This window comes from Parus major, chromosome 27, assembly GCF_001522545.3.
Source record: "Parus major isolate Abel chromosome 27, Parus_major1.1, whole genome shotgun sequence".
In the NCBI taxonomy this organism is placed as follows: Eukaryota; Metazoa; Chordata; class Aves; order Passeriformes; family Paridae; genus Parus; species Parus major.
The window spans coordinates 265,595-288,131 of record NC_031796.1 but is presented as its reverse complement, the minus strand read 5'-3'; the positions used below and the strand labels follow the sequence as shown (position 1 = coordinate 288,131).

The 22,537-nt window shown below is 44.9% G+C and overlaps 1 protein-coding gene across 1 annotated transcript in view; it reads right to left on the bottom strand.

The window, feature by feature from the left end:
• Window positions 1–413: 413 nt before the first annotated feature.
• Window positions 414–22,537, bottom strand: part of MAP3K3 (mitogen-activated protein kinase kinase kinase 3) — a 33,912-nt gene continuing 11,788 nt past the window's right edge. Inside the window, exons 5-17 of the mRNA XM_015651291.3 lie at window positions 22,071–22,170; window positions 21,357–21,470; window positions 18,283–18,403; window positions 14,828–14,961; window positions 13,978–14,039; window positions 13,495–13,562; window positions 13,173–13,265; window positions 12,152–12,343; window positions 10,427–10,575; window positions 8,539–8,670; window positions 7,782–7,911; window positions 6,955–7,132; window positions 414–4,453 (exon numbers count right to left, since the gene is read on the bottom strand). Of these exons, the coding sequence (XP_015506777.1) occupies window positions 4,225–4,453; window positions 6,955–7,132; window positions 7,782–7,911; window positions 8,539–8,670; window positions 10,427–10,575; window positions 12,152–12,343; window positions 13,173–13,265; window positions 13,495–13,562; window positions 13,978–14,039; window positions 14,828–14,961; window positions 18,283–18,403; window positions 21,357–21,470; window positions 22,071–22,170 (1,702 nt within the window). The 3' untranslated portion in view covers window positions 414–4,224. The remainder of the gene's footprint in view (window positions 4,454–6,954; window positions 7,133–7,781; window positions 7,912–8,538; window positions 8,671–10,426; window positions 10,576–12,151; window positions 12,344–13,172; window positions 13,266–13,494; window positions 13,563–13,977; window positions 14,040–14,827; window positions 14,962–18,282; window positions 18,404–21,356; window positions 21,471–22,070; window positions 22,171–22,537) is intronic.

The following is a 22,537-nucleotide window of genomic DNA, read 5'->3' as shown; positions in this document are numbered from 1 at the left end:
CTTTGACTGTTCCCCACAGGGACAGTGGTGGCAGATTTACACCCCAAAAAGCCACCCAGGGGCTGTGAGGCTGCAGACCTGGGGCTCCTTCCCCCACCCCTTCCTTCTGCAGAAGGCTCAGAAATGAGTGCGGAGCCCTCGGTGCTGCTTCTGCCTCTGCCCGGCCTCACTTCCCCATTCCCTCCGGCACAGCCGCAGCAGCAGCGCTTTAACAACACCAGGTGAGTTTAGGGGGGTAGGGAAGCATGAAACCCAGGTTTTTAAGGCTGGGTTTTCAGTTAGAAAAAGAACATTAAACCAGGTGGGAAGCTCCATTTCTGGCAGGCAGCTCCTGGTATCTTCCACTTGTCTGAAAACCAGAGCCTTTCCTTCTCTGAATTTTTGTTTTTTAAAGGGCCAGTCACCAAAACAGATTTTCATATAAATGATAATTTTATTGTAAATAAAATGATACATTGGCCTGGCTTTGCACTGCAAGCCCCCGGTCGGTAAATAGAGACTACTGGGTCAAGGTCTTCTGCACAATTCAGGTTAAAGCCCCTTCTCCCTGCTTTGCCTCATTTGTGGTGATAACAAAGTCCTTTTCTTCTTTTTTGAACTGCTCCTGGCACACCTACCTTTTCCTTCCTTCAGTTTATGTTGGTAACTGGTGTCAATGGGAACTCTCTGGAGCAGCTTCAAATTCTTTGGAGTATTATTCCAAATTAGGCAAAAAAAAAACACCCCAAAAAACCCATCCAAACTGATGCAACTGAACTGCCACAAGAATGGGCAAAGATGGGATTTTCTGGAGAACAAGCAAGTAACCTGGAATGCACAGAATCGTCACACCAAGACCAAAATGTCACTGCTTTGTTTCCTAACTACCTCAGGGACAGCCAGATCCCCACCAAGTTCCTCTCCAATGCGAATCTCAGACACTTTTCTGATTATTTTAACCATTTCAGGATAGTGCAACTCTGATAAGAAATTATTTGTCAAGAGTATTCTGCATTTCTGCAGCACCTTCCATCAGGGATCCCAATACTCAATATTCCCTATATATCCCTCCCTGAAAGGAACAGCAGGAAGTCCAACATGACATTTGGAATTCACACAATAGCTTATTGTCAGCCTGGCACGCCTCCTCCACTCTCCCCTAAATCAGTTTATTCCCAGTTTTTTTCTTGTGTACCAGGATAAAGAGGCCAGATGCAATTCAATTCTGAGGTATAATTACATTTCTGTCCACTTGAAACTCTTTTGCTGCCAGGGCTGTTAAAAGCCCATGGTATCAATGTCAGCCCCAAGTTATTCATTGGAGAAGTGGACTCAGGATTCCACATCTTCCTTTTCCATAATCAAGAGGGCTGTGAGGAAACAAAGAGGCATTTTGGCTTGGCTCTACTCATTATAAACCATCAGCAAATTCTCTGCAAAACCAGCTGCTCTTTTTCCTTTTTAAATTCATAAAGGCGTCAAATTTATTTCCCCACCTCCCCCCACCCCATAACAGTCGATATATATAAAAATCACCAAATATGATCTCTTACGATATAAATTAAAAAAAAAAAAATATGAGGCATCACTGTTTACATGATGTAAAAAGAGCTAAAAAAGAGCGATATAAACTACATTCATAAAAGTGCATCTCCAAACATCCAGGTAATGCTTTGGCTTGTTCCTGTGCCGAACGCGTGGCGCCGGGCGGCTGCTGGAGGCGCCAGTCCGAGCTGGCCCCGTGTTCTCTGTCGCTGCAGTTTAGTCCCGTTCCAGCCTGGAGCACAGGGCTTGGCACAGGAGGCGCTTCCAGCACGGCCAAGGGCTGCGAGCTCGGGGACAGCGCCGAGCCCATCGCTCCCGGCTGCTCTCGCTGCGCTTGGGAGGCGCCTCCCGGGATGCGGGTGAGGTAAAAGCCACAACAGGTCCTGAGGATTGAGCTGCTTTGACAGAAGTTCTGCTGTTTCCTCACGCCCTGTTCTCCCCCAGATCACAGCATATGGGACAGGAAGAGAAAAACCATGGGAGAAGGTCTGGATTTGGTGAGGACGAGCCAAGGACAGATATCGCTGTGCTCCTGATCCCTGCAAGGGACGGGCGGTGGATGAAGACTCCGATCTTTGGTATCTTTAGGTTGCAAGGCGTGAAGAGCTGGCCCCCCCAGCGGTGCTGACCCCCCTTTACTTTTGTCATGCAGCCTGCAGGGATAATCCCACAGTGGCAGCCAAGTGGTGTGAGCAGCTCCCTGAGCTGAGCAGGAGCCTCACACCCTCCCCTCATGGCAACAGTGAAGTGCAGGCCAGAAGTCAGGCCAAGGGTCTGGACAATCTGGAGTCGAGTTCCTGCCTGGGGAAAGATCAACTGAAGTGCTCTCATTATAATTAAATAAATTATGGAACAAGGGCTTTAATAAAAGGGATCCCCTAAGTGCCCACAAGTGGGACAGTGCATCCTTGGAGTAGTGCAGGGAGCCTGGAAAGGACAACACCACCAGCTTTTATTGGTTACAGTTTGCTCTGGGTTTGGCACAGAAAAAACATTTCATATTGTTAAAGCTTTTCAGGACTTTTGGTTGGTTGGGGCTTTTAGGGTATTGTTTTTTCTCTTTCAATTCAACACAGTATTTTTCATGTGTTGAAAGAGCTTACTTTCATTAAAACTTGCCTTATTCACTTAAAAGGTTAAATTGCTCCATAATGCATTAAAATTTCAATTTTTTATGGGGGAGAAGAGTGGAGGTGTGTGGAACCTTAATATGGTTTCCAATACAAGAGCAGAACACCTTTAGTGTTGCCCTATAAAGCAATATTTTAGTTAATTAACATTTGCTTTTCTTTCATTTCTCAGAGATAATTTATAATCACTCCATGAATCCCCAGCACTTAAAAACTGCTGGTCTTTCATGAGTGAAACAAAGATTATTGGTGCCCAAATCAGGAGAGGAGGATCTGAGGTCATCAGGACCTCAGTCCTCTGACTTGTGACATCTTTCAAGTGCACGATCACCTGGATATGTTTTGCTGGTACCTGCATGGGGATCTCCAGGTAATTTTAGATATTTGCCACCATTTTAAATATTTTCTCAGGTTCCCTGTTTGACTTGACTCCTGCAAAAGCTTATTTGAGTTAGGCCTTAACATTTTTATGGAACTCTTAAATGATCACTTGCACAGCTGTAATTCAAACAACACACTGCAAAGGGATGAGCTCGATTCCAGCTTCCTGTGCACAACAAGAATGAGTGTCCAGGTAATTCTCCCCAAGAAACCCTCAATTTTCCACTAGGCCATGTGCTGAAGTAAATTCCTGGGCACCAGATGGACTATCTTTGGTTAAAAGGATGGTAAAAAGTTACCAGTGAAAGAGACAGATGCATGAGGAAGCTGAATTCCACTGAATTCCCTTCCAGAGGGGTTTTGTTTGGATCCAGCAGCCCCAGAGAGAGAAGGAGCAGCACAGATTTGTCTGGTACAACACAAACTAACTGGCACTGTCCTAATGCTGGGACAGGTCAAACCTTGGAAATTAGCTCTGGATTTTGCAACGTGAGCAGGAGAGCCCTTCCCTCAGGCCCTGGAGTGATTGCATTCTGCTGAAATGTCTGATTATCCCAACATTTAGCTGGAAAGACCTCCCTCACCCCCAAATCCACGGGTTCATTATAAAATAACACAATTCACATACTTTTGAATCAATATTTTCTCAACACCTTCAGATGCTGAATACTCAAGAAGAAGAATATACCATCCTGTAGCAAGCACAGGCTCCACGACACATGGCTTTTTGCTGGATTCAGGTACTGGAGACGCCTCTGGAGCCCCAGCAGGGGAAACCAGGGACTCCCACAGACAGAGCTGGTCTGGAGGCTGGTGCAAGTTTCTCTTTTGCTGAAGAATGGAGCTCTTCCAGTTCCCACCCGGGTTCAGATTTCTCCTGTGTTCAGCAAGTGAGGACACTTGTCAGATTCCCATTCCTGTGCCGGCAGAAAACACGCAGCCAGCTGCAACATCACACCCAGGTAACGGGAAAACAGCTCTGCTTGGACAGCTGTCAGCAGGATGAACATCAGTCCAGCAAACAAAGGATCAGGCACGAGAGCAGACCCCAAGTTCCTTGGCAGAACTTCCCAAAGGACTAGGCCTAGCTGAGTTGGCATTTTGAAGATGCAGCACCACAACGGGCAGTTGCAACTAGACAAGACAGGGCACGGAAAGCCCAGCAGGAGCTGTGAGCAAGGGAGGTAATTCAGTACTGGAGCTGTGCAAACTGGTGTCTGAGCAGCTCTTCAGCAGAGGGTCTGTGCCTGGCTTCCACAAAGATCTGCTTTAGGAAGTCCCGGCAATGTTCTGATATGTGGGAGGGGAGCTGGGGGTTGGTGGGCTGGGTGGCAATTTTGAAGATTGCTGCCATGGCTTCGTACTCTGCCCAGGGGGGCTTCTCTGTCAGCATCTCCACCACGGTGCAGCCGAGGCTCCTGGAAAGCAGACAGGAAAAAACCAAATGAGAATTCACTCAGTAATGCCCAGCGTTCAGGGAGGGCTCCCCAGCAGCCAACAGCGAGGTCCCGCTCTGGAAACGGCTCCTGGGGGAGTTTGTGCTTGGCAAACCCCACATGTGCCCCGACTCAGCTGCTCTTCCTGCTGCCAGGAGAGCAGGGAGCTGCCTGCAAAGTTGTCCTGTTGAACATGTCCTGCTCCCCTTTGCTCCAATTCTCCCCTCAGGAAACATTTGTGTTAGCAGGGAACAAGAGGTGCCCACGGGACCTCCCTGAAGGCACCGTTTGATGTCGGTGCAGCTTCAGGTGCTGCTGCTTCTGTTCTAACTCAGAGGCACATAGAGAATCACAGAGTCACAACACAGCTTGGGTTGGAAGGGACCCACAAGTTCCAGCCCCCTTCCATGTGCAGGGACACCTTCCACTAGACCACATTGCTCAGAGGCTCAACTTGCTGAGCTGCAAGGTAGAAAACACTTTTTAACACTCAGGGTTCAGAGAATCAGAGCTCGTTGACCCCACAAAGCCATTTCAGCAAAATCCTTTTTCAGTCACAGCCTCAAAACGCCCACGTTGGGAAAAAAACAACCTAATAATATCTCCACGTCCAAGAAACCAAGCATCAGTCAAAAAATAATTGAAATCCTAACAGTTCCAAACTGGGAAGGCAGTAAGTTAAATCCCTATGGGACAGATGCATCATTACCTTAAGGAAAAATTCCTTGTAAAGTTAATGGGGCTCTGCAGGCTACTTCAGGGCAAGGACGTGATTCTGGGGACGTGGCTGAGCCACCTTTCTGACTCCAACACCTTCCCAAGGAAAACAGTTGCTGTAGCACTGCACTGATTGGGGTTTATTCAAAAAGAATTAATTGCTTCTTCCATGCCACAGATTAAGTGAAAGCCATTAGTGATTTTTTAATATCCAATCCTGTGTTTTTATCACATCTTTCCATTAAAAAGACAAAACTGCCTCCTCCACCTTAAAACTAGACCTTCTTTTGAGGTGAAATGCAAGGAAAAGGAAAAGACATGCTGAGAAGCAGACTTGCATCAACTGCCAAGATAAGGAAGGAAAAGAATTAAATGCAGTGAGTATGCAAGAACTGATTTCTTGACAAGGTTTAAAATCTAACGTGAAAATTTTACAGTTTTCCAGCCATTTCAGACTTACTAGAAGAGAGTACAGAAAATGCAAACCATGTGTGCTGAAGTGCTGGGGGTTTGCTCAAAAGCAAGCAGGGATATATTATTGTTTAGACTGATTTATACTGTTTAAGCAGATCCGGTTTCTCTAAGATATTCAGCAAACAGCAGGAATGTTTTTCATGTCAAGCCACTCCAGCAATAACAAATAGCTCACATATTCTGCTATTTAGGAAAAAGAAAACTGGAGAGGGGCCTGCAGCAGTGGCACAGAGCCAGGTGGATGGATTTGTTACGTTTCTGAGCCCCTGGGCCATACACATCTACCCTGGGAGCAGCACTGCACTGGAAAATTCTGACCCCCCAAAATAATGATTTGGATTGTAGGAACTGGAGTCTGGCCAATGGCAGCGACTCTTTGATGGGAATGGACCAATGTCAGCACCAAGAGGAAATCCACAACTGCAGCAACCCAGGGGAAGGGCACGTGCTTCACTCTCTCCCCAAGCATCACAACTGGGAGAGGCTGCAGGACTTAACCCTTTGCAGAAATGCTTCAGATGTGATTCCACTCATGGCCTGTACAGGAAACAGGTCCTGCTTTACTCTGGAGGCACAACCAGACCTTTTGTCCCTGTCATTTATTTAAGTTTGATAATCTCATCTTTTCAAGACCCCCAAAGTTAAGATTTTGGCACAGAACCATTTTTCTCTTTTGACAGAGGCTATTCCTTGGCTCTGCCAATAATAGCACAGCAACAGTTTCCATTCATGCAGATCATCTCTGATCCGACATGGATCTTTTCTGTTATTCCAGGTTTGAGCAGCTTTCCTTCAAGGCTAAAATTCTATTAATTTCCAGTACACTGTAAGCATAACTTTCATTTTATATATAAATGAATGGGCTCTCCCTAAACAACCTTCAGTTGCTCTCCTAAGGGATATCACAGAATGTCCTGCCTTGGAAAGGATCCACAAGGATCACCATCCCAGTTCCTGGCCCTGCATAGGACACCCCAAGAATTCCACCAAGGGCCTGAGAGCATGAGAAGGATGAAAACATTGCACCAGCCAGAAAGCAAAAAAAACAGCTATCAGTTTGAGGGAAGAATGAGTGGAAACTGTTCCTGAAAAACTAAATGAGTTGTTGGGTGTTAACCCTGGAAAGCACAGCCTGCAGAAGATCACATCTGGAGCTCAAACCACCGACTTCAATTCTCCTTAAACCTTTAATCTAGACAAGGTGTGAATTTGGATTCTTAGATGGCAGAAGGTGTCTGTGGTATCTCCAGAGAGCTGTGGAGTGATCTGTGGACAGCAAGTGCAAGGCTCACCACACGTCTGCCTTCCTGCCGTAGCCTTCCCCGCTGATCACCTCGGGGCTCATCCAGTACGGGGTGCCCGTGACGGAGCGGATGCCTGTCCCTGACATGCAGATTGTCTGCAGCCGTTTGCTGGCCCCAAAGTCCCCCAGCTTCACATTCCCAGCAGAGTCACGGAGAATATTGGCACCTGGACAGAAGCAAAAAACAAAGACAGCTGTTTTCATGCAATCCAGCTGTTGGATATGCAGGCTACAGAACGATATCCAACCCCAAATACCCGTGTTCATGGTATGGCTCTTTCCCCATTAAGCCTCAGGTGACCTGCTAAACACAATTTCTTTAATTCAGGCTGTAACAAGCCAATTGCTAATGGCTGTAAATGGGAAAAACTTCAGGGAAAAACACAAGGAAGTGAAGGGGGGGAGGGAAATGAGAGCTGAGTCAGCACCAGCATTGTTACAGTGTCTGTAAACAGCTCAGCTAGCCTAGCAGGGCCCCCAGGCTGAGAGAGAACAGAGCTGCGTAGAGAAGGATTTTATTGGGATGCTGCTTTGGTAAGCACGAGCATTGCTTTCTGGTCAGCTGGCTAACAGATGTAGCTAATTAAAACCACTTTGAACTCCTACAATAAACAAGTCAATCTCCACTTTACTTGGTCAGAGGTCCTGAACACGAAGCACCAGGGAAAAAACAAACTTTAGAGCTTAGCTTTTATGTGGACACAAATTGAAGTTTAGACACTAGAAGCAATTCTTCCTCCAAAGCTGCAATGAGATCAAGAACCCCACAGTTGCTGTTATCTGGGATGTGCCCACGTGAAACCCTTCTGCTCTCACCCTTGATGTCCCTGTGCACGATCATGTTGCTGTGAAGGTACGAGACGCCCTCGAGGATCTGCCGCGTGTATTTCCGGGTGACGTTTTCCGTCAGGGCCCCGTACGCCTTCACCTGGTCTTTCACTGACCCCTGCCAAAAAGCAAAGACAAAGAATTGGCAAAGAGGTGACAAAGCACAAATCCTGCAGTCCCCACTCAACTCCCACAAGCCCTGGGTGTTATACTCTGGCCTCTGCTGAAGCCCTTCTGGGAGGCTCTCTGAGCATCTTGTCCTAAGAAGTCCTTTTTAAGAACAGCAAGGACAGGCTTCATGGCAAAAATAGCTTAAGGAGGTTCTGTCTGCTGATACAACTGGTTGTGAAGCATTAAAACAGTTCAGCAGACTGATCTGGGTCAAAAACCTCCCTTTTTGGAGGGTCAGTTTTAGCCTCACTTGTACCACGATTCTGGTAATTCAGTTACATGTTGGCCCAAGTCCTTTGAGGTACTTTGGTAGAACAAATTTAGACTGAAGAAAAGAACTGGCTTTAGTGACTGTTACAGAGAATGCATTTCAAGTACAAGACACTTTAGGAAAAAAACCAAAGAGGTTATTTGGGCATAAATAAAATGGAAGTGGTGGCATTATGAACCAGTGTGAGAAGGCTCAGCCCTAAGAGGGTCTGAGGCAGATGACACAGGGTGATCACAGCAACCAACAAACCAGCTACCAAACCCAGCCCCCTCCCTTTCTGATCCCTGACTGTGCTGCTCTTACTCCTGGCATGTACTCCATGAAGATGGTCAAGGTCTTCTCGGCTCGGTCCCTTAAGCAGCCGTAATACTGCACAATACGGTCATGCTGGAGGTTCTTCAGCAGCTGAATTTCACACTCCAGGGCACTCACTTCCTATGGGTATTGAAGGATAAAATAAGATTGCAGCCCCAGGAAATATATAATAAATATATAAAATAAATTTGTCATGTCACTGGGAGGATGAGACCACTGCTAGACTGAGAAGTGTAATCCATGACATGGCTTTATCTGCTTCTTGGAAAAGGCAAACATTACCAGGGCTTCCTGACCATTTTTGATCTGCATTATCTGCAGCTAAGTGTTGGTGTGGAAGCTTTGATAGAACACAGACAGTATCCTATATGGATTTAGTACCAGGAAAACTCAGTTTCTTGCCTTGATTCTGTCAGCTGCATAGCTTTACCCCAGCTGGCTGAAAGGATTCTCCACCCACAGCACAGTGGGTTATCTCACTTATCTCACTAAGCTGAGGGCAGGGAGTGTAATAATGAAACAGCTCTGAATACAGGTACAGAACTTGAACTTCAACCCACTGGAAAGCAAAACAACAGGTGCTGAGAGTTGCTAAGTTTCTGTCACCCAGTTCTGTCCTGGTTCACACTGATGATTTACTGGAACAGCTTCCTCTCCTATTTACTTCAAAGAATCTGCAGCTCTGCACATGAAACTGATCCTTTGCTTTGCTCTTGCCACAGACAGCAGGGTATCACAGTGCAAAGGCAAAGAGGTTATCCAACAATTTCAGACAGAATCACAGATGTTTGTTGCTAAGAAAAAGTATCAGGTTCTTGCTGAATCCGGGGATTGAGCAGGAGGAACATCAAAGGTCCTGAAGCACGAGGGTTTATGGAAAAAGGAATTATGTTTTCTCCCAAAATTAGTCCCATTTAACTCTTTCTAGCCCTGCCATGGGAAGGTATCAGGTTCAGCTGTCTCACTCTGGGAGAGGATGCAGAACCTTAGAACAAGAATCTGGATGTGGTAGGGACACATGCAAACAGAGGAAGCTACTTCATCAGACCAAATAATGGTTTAAGGTTTGGAGTTTCAGTGCTTTCAAAATGTATTTCAGACTGTTCCTCCTTGGCTCAGAGTTACTGTCTGATTTACAACACAGACATAGTAGAACTTCCCTATTTGGCACCAATATGCCATATAAAATCAGAATAATTAAATCTTCATGGATCAGTTATTCTAGCTCAAAGTGAATTTGTTCAATATTGGGAAACTGGTACATTGTTAAAACACTAGCAAAGAACCCAAAAGCCATTCCAGCTGTATCCCCTGTGCAGGGAGTTGAGTGTTGTCTCGTAATTTCAAGGTGTCTGTCCCATCTCCACTGTCTCTAAAGCGTTGTCACATCACTTTTCTTGATTAATTTACACCCCACAGCTCAATGTTTTTAAGGAAACAGAGAATTCAGAAGTGAAAATTGGTAATTAGTGCACTTCATACAGAGTGTACCATATAAACCCAGAATTGGGTTTTGCATGTGTAAGCAGCTTTTTCTGTTCAAAAAAGAAAAAAAAAAAAAGCCCTACTCTTGCTGGGTTTGGTTTCATTCACATCCATGTCTAAGCAGGATCACAGGGCAGTCTAGTATTCCTCAAGTAACCTGGCAGAGACCCAAAAAGCTGAGAAAGGACAGCCAAGAATGAAGCCAGAAAATGGATTTTAGTTTCAGGCTGAAGTTACTAACACAGAAAAGTAATTTTTAAATGACTCCTATTCTTCTCCACATGACTTGAAACCTTAGTACAAACTAAGTAAGATGCCAGCTTTGAAGGACAGACAGAGAGAGACATTGTAAAGGACCTTACAGGGTTTTAGAAGCTGGGATGAGAATTACCTTGCTTGTTTCGGGGCTCTCTGGATCAAACTGGACCTGCTTAGCTGCCAGCTCTCTGCCCGTGTCCACGTCGTAGCACAAGTACACGCGACCAAAGGCTCCCTGGCCCAGCAGTTTTCCTCGGCGCCAGTTCATTGGAGCACTTGGAGCTAAAAGAGAACAGCAGTTAATTTCTTTTCATTATAGTATTTAAAAACAAAGGTGTGTTTTTCCAGGACTAACCTCCATCACAGTAGGACTGAACCAGGTATTCTGTAGTTGAATACACACGGGGTCCTTTCCCAGAGTAAGGAGTTAGTGGCAGAGCTCTGAACAGAACCCAGCCATCCAGACTCTCAGCATCTGCTGACTGCTGTCCCATTAGAATGACACCCCAAAACACTTTGCAAATGTGTTTTACAGATAAGTTATTCAATGGAGCTGGTGAAATTACATTCCACCAGCAGGTGGATTCTACAAAATCACTACCTTAAGAGATGATGCTGCAACTAAAGAGCAGTTTCCAACCCTTGATCTGTCATTATCACACGCATCAGATGAAGAGCTGGATTAGCCTTGCTAAACCAATCCCAGCAGCTGGGAATGACTTAAGCTTCTGGGACAACTTGAAGGACATTATCCTGAGTTTTCCTTGCCAAGTCAGCTTGGGGTTACCTCTGTGGGAAGGATTTCACTGCAAGGCTGTCTCTAACCAGAAAGAGTAGGAGTCCTAATTCCCTACTAGACATTGATAGAGTAGGCACCATGTCAGCACAGTGTGGGTATCTTCTCCACCTGCTGAACAGTCAGCCTTAATAAAAATCCCCACGAGACCCAGGTAAAGGAGCATCTCCAACACCCCAGCAGGAGGTTCCATCCCCAGGGCATTAGGAGCCCTCACATTCCATAAGCAGCAGTCTCCTGACCCAGAGATTAATACCTGAGCCCAGTTTTTCAGACTGCCCTTAATCCTAAAGCATGTTACTCCAAGACCAGTGCTTTAGCTCCAACTGGGAAAGCAACACTACCAGACTCCTGCAGTGCAATGCATCCAATTACGTTGGATCTAACAAGAAACTTTAAAAACAAAGACAGGAACCAGCCATCTTACCAGTGTGAAAACACTGAAGAGCTGAGAGATTAGCTTTGCCATGTCTAATTTAATCAGCTTTACTGCCAGTCAGTATTTTAGCGTGTTCCTTACTCTGCTACAAGCTTACTCTTCATTTTTATCTTTGAATTACTCTATGGGATATCTGAAGTTCATCAATAATGACTCATGTTCCATTTCTTTTATTTTTATAATAGAAAGTTGTCCAACAAAACAACTCAAGGATGTCATCAATACAGAAGTAAATCCTTCTAACTTAGGAGCAAGTGAAATACACTCGCTTCTCAAGGAGCAGAATAACTGTAACCCAAAAGCCTGACTGAAAATGTTAATGTAGCAAGAAAATAAACAAGCTTGTCTGCCTGTTTTAAGAACCCTGTAGATCACCTAGATCAAGCAAGACTTTTTACTTCTCAGTTGAATTCACAATGCTTTCTAAAGGAAAGGCCAGCTCCCAGCAGAAATCTGAGAGGAAAAGACTTGTGGGTGCGATAAACGAGTCTCAAAGCACAGCCAGAGAAAAACAGGGTTTTAGTGGCTTGTTAAAGCCAGATTATGGCAAGGTATTGGGTCTGGAGTTCACCCTCAGAGCCTTCCTTGCCCACAGCTGGCTGACATTTCCCAGGAGTGCCTACATTTGGTGGCGATGTTCCTCTCCTGCACTCCCAGCGCGTTCTCGCTGTCGGCGCTCCGGAGGCGGCCCCGCGGCTCCAGGTACTGCAGAGCCAGCCCCAGGTTTTCTCCGTTGGTGCTCAGGGAACGACTGGAAGGCACCAAGGTGAAGAGATTCCCTTGGTGACGTCGTATCCGGGGAAAAGTCCTCCGGCCTGGGGGAAAACGGAACGTTTTTAAAGAAATGCCTGTGAGTGGAAGGCAATAGCTGGGGGCTGAGCAGCAGCGAGAAGGGAGAGAAATCCCACGTTCTGTTCCCATGGAGCAGAATCTGCTGCCAAACAGACGAGATGCAAAAATATAACGGCTCATAAACATGGTGCTGCCTGAGTTCAGTATAGCTCTGGATCATTCCCAAAGCAGAAGGCAGAGAACACTTTGTAATGCCCTCAGTGCTGTAAGATCTAAACTTACCTTCCAAAGGAAAAATCTGGTTTACAGGCTCTGAGCACAAGCCCTGAGTTTTGTTAACAACTACATGCAAAATGACTTTCTAGATAATGTGCCTGGAGGAGCAAATAAAAACCATGAACAAAGATTGTGCCAACTTGTACCTCACAAAATTTTAAGAGATTAATTTGCATAAAGCCATCTGATGAGCAGAGACGTAATTCTTTAAGTCCCTGCTATATTTAAAAGATCCAGAAGCAAGCCTACAATGCAAATTAGCAAAGTATAATGAATCTCTGTGGTAAGAAACTATTTTTATAGGGCCAAGCCTAATATATAGGGCCAAGTCTAAAACTTAGCCCTATGTACGTCCACAATCCCCTTCTCAGCCTGGATAACCCCAGAAAGGACGAAGTAAATAAAGAATTACAAACAACAACCATTGGTTTCCATCAAACTGTGGCATCATGCACAGCAGCATCAACCTCAGCACCAACTGCAAGGACCAAGGCACTTCCAGGCTCTCCAAACAGGAGTTGCCATTGCCTCAGCCTTTTTTTCCAGCCTGGCACGGGAGCTCTGAGACCGACTCACCCTCGTTGTAGTCCTTGTGCTGCATGGAGACGTTGTAGCGCCGAGGGTAGGTCCCACCTTTGCCTGCTTTGTCATAGATCTGATTCTCACGGTCTGGCAGGAGAAGCAAAGACAAAAGTGAGGCTCCTTCAAAAAAACTTAACTTCTAATGACAGAATTTTCCTGTAACAGCAAGTTTTTAGGAAGAGGCAATAAATAACTTCATAGCTTTTCCATCAGTATATCCCCAGTTCTTCTATTTATGCAATCCCAACAAGCAAGAGGACGGCCAGCCAAGAGCAGAAAATGTCAGGATCAGATACCCTTTGCACCAAAGACATACCTGAGAACTCCTGTCTATTATCAGGAAAGCTTTGTGCCCTCGACATCCGTGACTTCCGAAAAGAAGGACTATTAGAGAAAGAAGGCAAGAATCAGTTTTGCTCTTGTTTGGGGTATTTCTTTGCTGTTTTATTTTTTAAATGAACAACTACAGCCTTGTCTAAAAGAGATTTAAATACCCTGCAGCCAGATGTTCTCAGAGGGGTGGCTCCACACACGCTGCTTGCTTTAGAACTCTGTATTTATAACATAAAGCTACTGAACACCAGTTTGCTGGCCCGTGGTTGTGCCAGAAAACAACACAGCCTTAAGACACAGTTAATGGTTTTTAAGAAATAAGTGGGTTATAGGTAGGAAGTAAGTTCTTGTTTCTCTCCTAGAAAATGTGTGAGATAGAAAACAGGATTTTATGTAAGTACAATTGGTATTTCCATCTGAGCACACACGTTCTCACCGGTCTGTACATTTGTACCTGGCTGCTCACCTGTCCAAGGACTGGCAGCTTCCTGACACTGAGTTTTCAGCACTGCTTAGAGGGTCCAGCATCTGCAACACAGAAAAAACCACACAGCAACATCAGTGCAGCCCAGGAGAGGCTGTGCCAGAGGAACAGAGCCCACGACTGCTTGCCTGCAGGATGTCCAGCTGAAGAAGGGTGTCTAAGCCTATTTAAATGCACAATTTTCTTTTATCTCCCACAGAAATTAGGTTCATATAAATTCTGAGGCACTGCTTTAGTTGTTGAAGGACTCTGCTGTGAAAGATGCAAGCTTTAGCAGCCTTGTGCTGCGTTTTGATCCCAACCAGCTCCAGGAACAGTCTCTGCTGGTGCTGCTGCCTCCACCTGCAAGGTGCCCTTTGGCCTCACTTCCCACTTTGTTCAATGGGGTTTCAAAAGCAAGAGGGTCACACAAACCTGCTAATAGGAAACCCAGCCACATGTGTGACAGCACCAAAACTGCTCAGTCAGAGGTGGAGGGGCAATGCCCAGAACAGGCAACTGCTTCTGGCAGCCCAACAAAGGCTTTGAACTTACATAGCTCCAATCTGAAGCTGTTCAAATGCACAAAGCAGCACTTTTAGGATCCCAGAACGGTTTGGGTTGGACAGGACTTTAAGGGTCATCCAACTCCACTTCCTGCCACGGGCAGGGACACCTTCCACTAGATCAGCTTGCTCTAAGGCTGCCCTTGGACACTTCCAGGGATGGGGCAGCCACAACTTTCTGGACAACCTGTGCCTCAGCACATGAAGGTGTTGGTGCAAGCCCAGGCAGTGAGTGTTTTCCCGTGGGAGAAGAGAAGGGGCGGAGAGGATTCCCCGCCGGTACTCACGCACTGCTCGCTGGTCTCGGGGATGAACTCGCCCTCGCTGTGGATGCTGGTGTAAGAGCCCTGGCGGGCGATGCGCTGCTGCCGCTCGGGCACGTAGCCGGGCGGGGGAGAGCTGCGGCCCGTGTTCTGGGAGCCTGGGACAGGGACAGTGTCACACTGCTGCTGCTGCTGCTGCCACTGCTGCACACACCAACCCCCAAAGCGCCCCCAGCACCGCCCTGCTCCCACTGCGAGCCCTCGGGGCTGCACAGACACGGAACCACGAGAACCAAACTGCTGATGTGCACCTGGACTGATGTTTTAGATGCTACGTGATTGTTGCTCAAGTTCCTGGCAAAGCAGTCACCCATTTCTAACCTCTTCTCAACCTTCTGAGCGTAATTCCAGTTTCATCATCTGTTAGTGGCACTGCCTAAAGAGTTTCTCTTGTGCTGTCTACGGAGAGAAGCTTTACCCTTAGGGTTTGTTTTTCCTTTGCAGAGCTCAAAGAAGATGAAACTTTAGACACAGGAAAAAAAAAAAAAAATCCCCATTTTGCAGTGACCTATCCACCTGCAGCTGCCACCAATTTCCACTGTGAGCTCCAAAAACTGCTGTGGTCCAACCAATCTGCTCAAGGTCACACATGAAGCCAGAGGCAGCAGGTGAAGATCAGCTCTCAAGCTGTGCTCCTTACAACACTGTCTTTAATTAACTGTGTGTACTCAGGTGCTAGCAAAGATGGGTAAAGATCAGCAAATATTCTCCCAAGGAAAATATTTTCTATAGAAGTTGTAATGAAGAGTGAAGGCAAAGAGCTGGGAGAAGTGAACTGAAAAGCAGAGCACACACCTTTCAGGGGGCTGCAGAAGGAAAACAAAGAACGCTGACATGGCTTAGAGTGCAAGGGGAGTGAACTACACATTAAAAAGAAGGGATTAATAAAATCATTAAGATCGTAAGTCTGGAGAAGAACTCCAAGATCACGAAGCCCAAGACTGTCAAGTCCACAATCCACTGCTCAGAGCTACCAGCTGATTTCCCAAGCAGGGCCCAGGGCTCATGTGCCCTCAGGAGGGGTGGAAAGCCCTGGGTGGCTGCCCCAGGAGCACTTTCACTCCTTCCGACAGATGCCACGGCCAGCCCAGGCCCGCTGGCACCGGCCCAGCTGCTGCTGTGGAAAGGCCCCATCCCTGGGCAGGAAAAGGAAGTCGGCACTAAATCCATGTATATCAAAGGAAGTGAGTGGAAAAAACACAAGCCCTGCCAGAATGCTTAGCAACTTTTTTTTTTTTTAGTTTTAAATGAAAATTATCTTTACTTCCAAAGCTCTGAAGAGCTGACAACAGGCTCGAGGTTGTCTGGAGCTCAGGAACCACACTGGACCCTCCCCTGCTTGCAAAAAGCTTCAGTTGAACATTGCTTTGGACTTTATTTCACGAGCTGGTATGAGTTGGAGAGTGTTTATGCTTGAAACACCAGGAAACAGGGCACATTCCTTTTCCAAACCAAAGACAGGAAAAGAGAAGGAAGAAGAAACTGATGCAAGACCAAGCTATTGCCAAATTACCAGCAGACCTCTGACAAAACTGGAACTCTTCTGGACCTCTTCATAATGCAACAGTCTGGTACTCTGACGCTCAGAAAATAAAACCAATGGCTTCTTGACTGATGAATGACAAGCTATTCAGAAAGCATCCATAAGCTGGGACAAGAGTGTCCCAGAATGTAACTGGGACACAGAAGAGGCTCCTGATTCCTGTACAGTTTACCCCTGACAGACACTTGCTACAGGCTGTTGGCTTTGGCACCATTATCTGGATACCTCAGAATGTCAGTAAGGAGAAGGATACATATAGATATATTTTAAATAAAATAATTTTGGCATTCAATTTGTCTGTTATAGAAGAAACATGGTGTTCAGACACGCATGGATACCACTTCTCAGGACCAAGGAATGTTACTCTTTTTATACATATTAATTTCAAACTAGGAAGGAAGGGAAAAGTCTTTTTGTCCCCATTTCAGTCATGTACTTCACAAGCTTTCAGTACTTCTTTGTTGGTTTGCTGCTTCAGAAAAGCAAACTGTACAGAAGGGGAACTGCAAACTCTCAATAGGATACAGGCAGGTTTGTTAGACAAGTCCCACACTGAGAACTACTGCTCTAGTTCCCAAATCCTTCCCTCTGAGCTCATTCTCCCAGTTACCTCTGGTTAGAACAGTGTGGATACAGCTCTGGTTTGGATGCCCCAGAATGGAGACTGTTGTGGTTTAAGCTGATTTATTATTTGATACTTTGCACTGCAAATAATGATCTAAAATCATGTAATAATAATTCTGCCTCAAGTTCACACAGTTAATGAAACTAAAGGACTCTTTTGCCACAGTGAAGAACTTGCAAACAAAACAACTCTGACATTCCCAGCTCCTGGTACTGCCCTTTGTGACTTGCCTCACTTGTCCTCAGGCCTTAGCTCTGACAAGCCCCAAAATAGCTGTTGTAACAAACAGAGTCATCCTCTGCTTGTGTTGCCAGCAAAATTTACTTTCTCTCGTTTCTGAAGGAGAAATCGTTTCCACAGAGCAGCATTTCAGGCTCTGGCCTTCACACTCTCACCTTCATCCTGCACCTTCACTGCTCACTGACATTCACAGCAAGGAGTCAAATCCTAAACCACAGACTATTGTGGGTTTTTTTGGGCCCATAAATCCTTGAAGGTGTTTTACATGTTTTAGTTTTTCATATAAAGGTTATCAGCTTTGAGCATTGTTGAAGAACAGATCTGAATTGTGCTGTATGGTTATACAGAAGGTTGTAACATAGAAACTGGGAGAAATCAGACAAATCTTTCAGAGATGAAAGTCATAAAAACTACAGAAGTCTTACATGAACCTTTCCCCTAAACAGGAGTTCACTGAGCTAACAGAAACCCAAAGAAATGAGACAAAGTTACATACTACTCTGATCTTTTTCATTATCTTTTGTGCACCTCTGATTTTGTCTTGTACTCTACTCACCCGATAATTCTGAGTGGAAGTTTAGGCAACTCAGAATGTGGATACTAGGTGGATATGCAATAGTAATTCCTAGTAAAATGCTTGATTACAGGAGTCAGGACAGATTCCAAAGCCCAACATAAAAAAAAAAAAATCAAATCTAGGTTTCATGAACTGAAATTGCCAATCTAAATAAAAAGCTTAATAGACTCACATCAGCTTTCCAAATTTCTAACCACAATGGCTCTGGCTTTGGGACATCCCCTTTAGCAGCTCCTTAGCTGCTCCACAACTTACCAAGGAACCTTGAAACATTCTATTGTAAACATATTAAGAGCTTTTGAAAATGAACTGCCTTGTCCCAGAATAACCTTTCAATTTCTCATGGCTCTCCTAAATACTAATACCATGAACACTAGTGCCCAAAAGACACATTTCAACAAACAAAAATACCCAGAAGTAGCAAAAATACTCACTGACAGACAGATGCCTACTTCTGGGTTCTGGCTGCTGATAGGGTGTGCTCACATCCCCCACAGATTGGGAAGTTTTAATCCTGACTTGCTTGGGCAGTCCAGAATGGGGTGAAGAACTGGTCTGTTGGGTAAAATGAAAAGAATAAAACAAAATAAAAGTGAGATGAAGGAGCTCAAGCAGCCTGGCCACAGTTTCAAAAATATTATGCTTAGTATCAAGAAAGTGCTGAGCAACAGTTCTAGAACCTGAAATCTTATTAATTCAGAAAACACAAACAAAAAGGCAGCAAAAGAGCCAGGTTTACAATTCTGGTGTAAACCAGGAGTCAGAGCACTAGAACAAGTCATGATCTGCAGGTCTCAGGGTCTGACATGACCAGGTACCAATGAAACACAAGGGGCTCCTGTCACCCCCTGAGACCAGAACACAGAAGCACCTACAATTTCCATCAGCCACCTTGGCCAGCAGAGATAAATTCTGAGTCTTGCACTGTTTCAGAAGCAACCTGACTCCCCACAGCCTTTAAAAAGCAAATTCATAATTCAGACTAAGTAAAAATAAATTCTGGAGAGTTTAATAGCACCCACAGTCTGGAGATGCCAAGATGAATTTATTCATCCTTCCCTGAACTTACATAGATATTATCTAATTAAAGATAATTTTTCCACAGAGCCCTCATCTCATTCAAAGCAGGAAGAGGAATGAGACACATGAAATCCCCCCCAAGCCAACGAGATTCTATGTTAAAGCAGGGGCTCAATACCTACAGACACTTTCAATTTTCACCTTGACCCAACACACCTAGTTTTACAAGAAGGTGTAATATTCCCTTCCTCCTGAGTTACAGAATTTATCTTATTTGAGAAGAACATGAAGAACAAAAGACACTTCAAGGAAATAAATTCTGACTTCTGAAAAATTATTTGGACATGACAGGCAAACAAGGTGTGACAATTCAAATTCTTTAATTCAATATTAAAGTACGGATGGTTGCTCATTTAATGAGTACATACACTTGAAAGGAATCTGATTTAAGTCACATAAACTCTGCCATGGGCAGGTTCATGGGAGCTGGATAAAGGGTGCAGAGGTCACCCTGCTGCTGGACAGTCTGGCTTTGGTAATACAGCTGCTCCAACTTCACCAGCTCTCCTCACAAGTTTCTAAACATAAAGAAGAGACTGGCAGCAGGGTGACCTGACTGAGGAAAGAAATGAGTTGCAGAAAGAGGCACAAGAGAATGAATGTGAGTGCTGCTCACAGACACAGACTCCTGGTACAAGGGACCTGGCTACTTCTGTAAAGTTCATTTGCTTTCTGTACATATTTGTGCCAGAGTCACCTTTCCATCCCCAGAAAAAGAAAAGAACACAAACAAAACAAAATCTGCATCCTGTACTTCAGGAAAAATAATGCTTCCCGCTCCTCCAGTGGGATGAGATCATGCAGCCAAGAAACCTCCTTCAGCATAGTGGGCTTTATCCCACGGAGGGCTCTCCTGTCAGGCAACTCGGAGCAGCAGAGGAAGTCGGAGGAGAGGGGGGAAACACTGGCACTTACTGAAGGCTTCACTGTTTGCTTCTGCTTTGAGTAAAAGAGGAAAAAACAGCTCATAAAAAGACATCAACAGTGGCTACTGGCTGGCACAGGGTGAGATTTACCAAGTGTTTGCTGGTTATGCAAAGTTAGATGGTATCACTTGACATCTGGCTGCAGCCTGAAGGCACTGACATGAACACAGGGCTGGGAAAGGGCATTGCCTGACTGTGCTGCACCAAAAGTTGAGGCCACCTTTTACAGGACATTTCCTGACAACACAGAACTTTGGTCTGACTCCACCAGGTCAGACCAAAGACCTTCTTGCCAAGTATTGTCTACAGAACAGGCAGCAACAATTGCTAAGGGAAAGGGCACAGGACAAGGAACAGCATCATCCCCTCCTACACCTTCCCACTCATTTGGGAAAGGGCTGTTAACACTCCTGAAGTTCTTTGTATTTCCATTACCACAGATTATCAAATGAAAAAACAGCAAGAAATACATTTAAGATATCATGACAGTTCCAAGAATTACAGGTGTGATTATTTCAAGAGTTGAGCTCCCAGCCTGCAGAACTTGAATAGGGATGAACATGCCAGAATGACAAGCTGCTACCAACAGAGCAGCTTTTTGTGTCACACTCTTTAGGAGAATGTGGTAATTTGCAAATCAAATATCTAAGCTATTGAGGTTTTTGGTTTGAAAAGCTGCATGACCTTAATTGTGAAGAAAAAAAAATAAAAACCCAGAGATACTGGTTGAGTGAACTGTGTTATATCCAGTCACACAGACCAGGAATCAGGGAAAATTCTGATTCTTTTTGCCTTTTCCAGCCTGCAGTTCAATCATTGCCCAAAATGGGCATCTTTGGAAGCTTGACTTAAAAGATGTATTTCTCATACTATGATCTTGTCTGCAGAAAAAGCAAACTACATTGACACTCACTGCCACAGCCACCTGTGGTAGAGGAGAGTAAACCAAGAGACAACCCAATTTATCTCAGGTCTGAATACACCCTATTAGCAAAGGCAACTCTGTGTTTCCAGAGTCAGGCTGGACTCAGTGCATTAGGGCTACAGAGCTGAAAAACCACTGAAGTTCTCCCTGGGCTTCTCACCCAGGGAAAAAGGTGCTAACAGCTTTTCCTCAAGGACAGCCTGTACTGTAAAGGCAAAATAATTCCACACATTTTCAACACTGTGCTATTAATCAAAGCTAATAAAACTTCCCTGTAAACCAAACTCATCAAGCGTTTTCTGCCTACAGCCACCGGGTATTTGATATAAAATGGTCTTCACGTGACAGATTAAAAAGCTGCAATGTTTTAGCCCCCAAACAGTGCTGAAGTCAGGGGAAAAAAACAACACAAAGACACCTAGAGCTGAGCCAGTGCAAAGAGGATAAACACATGCACTTGTGCCTGGGAAGAGTGATTTTATAATCCCTGTCACACTCAGTTCATGCAGCCATCGTGTTTTAGAGTCTTAAGGGTGAGCCCCTTGATTTTGCTGCAGTCCCAGAAGTTGTTACCTACATGGTTTCTGTCCTGGGACAGCAATAGTATCCTCAGGCTTTTCACATTCGAGCTCCGGTCTAAGAGATCTACAGCTTTATCCAGGTCATCTTGGTTTTTCAAAGGAATAGAGAGCTGCAAAATAAAGAGCAGGGAGAAAAATCACCAGAAAAGACAGAAAAACAAGTCTACTTCTACAACAGGTATTTAAACAAACATTAGAAAAATACCAGACTATAAAACAGGATCCTGACCATTCAGTTATTCCACAAATTTTCATTCCAATGCTATCTTACTGTTCTTTTTAATGAGATTTTCCTCCCATGTCAGAGAAATGGCTGACCCTAATGCAAACTCCTCTAAAGCATCACCCACAAAAGTATTAACTGCTACCTGGATTTGCCATTTGCAAAGAACTGAGACTTGTCAGCCCCAGACTCTCTGATGAGAAAGTGGTCTCAGAATAATTACAAATCCAGAACTAATTATCAAGTGAAAATTGTGTTTCAGGTGGAAAGAGAATGTCCTAAGCAACACCAGAACAAGTGAACAAGATGGTGATGTCTGTCCAACACACACATCAGTGAGATGCTTTATCAGGATCAGCACATTTGGTCTGGTTCAGGGATTTAACAGTGGTTTGTATTAAAGGAAGACCCGAAAATGAAATTTCTGGGTACAGAATTTGTGATGGGGAAAGGAGGTGTCATGCAGAGAGCACTGACAGCTCAGTACCTCGTTGTTCATGTAGTGGAGGTCCAGGGGCTGCCCAAAGGCTGTTTTCACTTTCTGCTGTACATCCTCATAGCGCACAGGACGGACAAATGGGATAATCCTGGGAGGAAAGAGAATCCCTGACTCAGTTCAGAGATATACTTGATAATGCAATCAAATCACATGGCTGAACCATTAAAACCACATTTGAATGGTCTCCTTTCATCCTGAAGCAAGTAGTGAACTTTTCAAATTTAAATTTGTATGTATAATTTCAATAAGTAATAATCTCTGGCCCATTTCCATACAGTTTGTCAAAATGCAATATTCAGCTGGTGATTTTAAACAGAATCCCTTGGTCCCTGGGCAGAAAAGTACCCTTTTTGAATAAATGTCTTTCACATAACAGGATACAAATGCCATGTGCACCATGGCTTAAAAAAATACCACCTGCTCTGGCACAGATGAGATACTGCCACAAAAAGCTG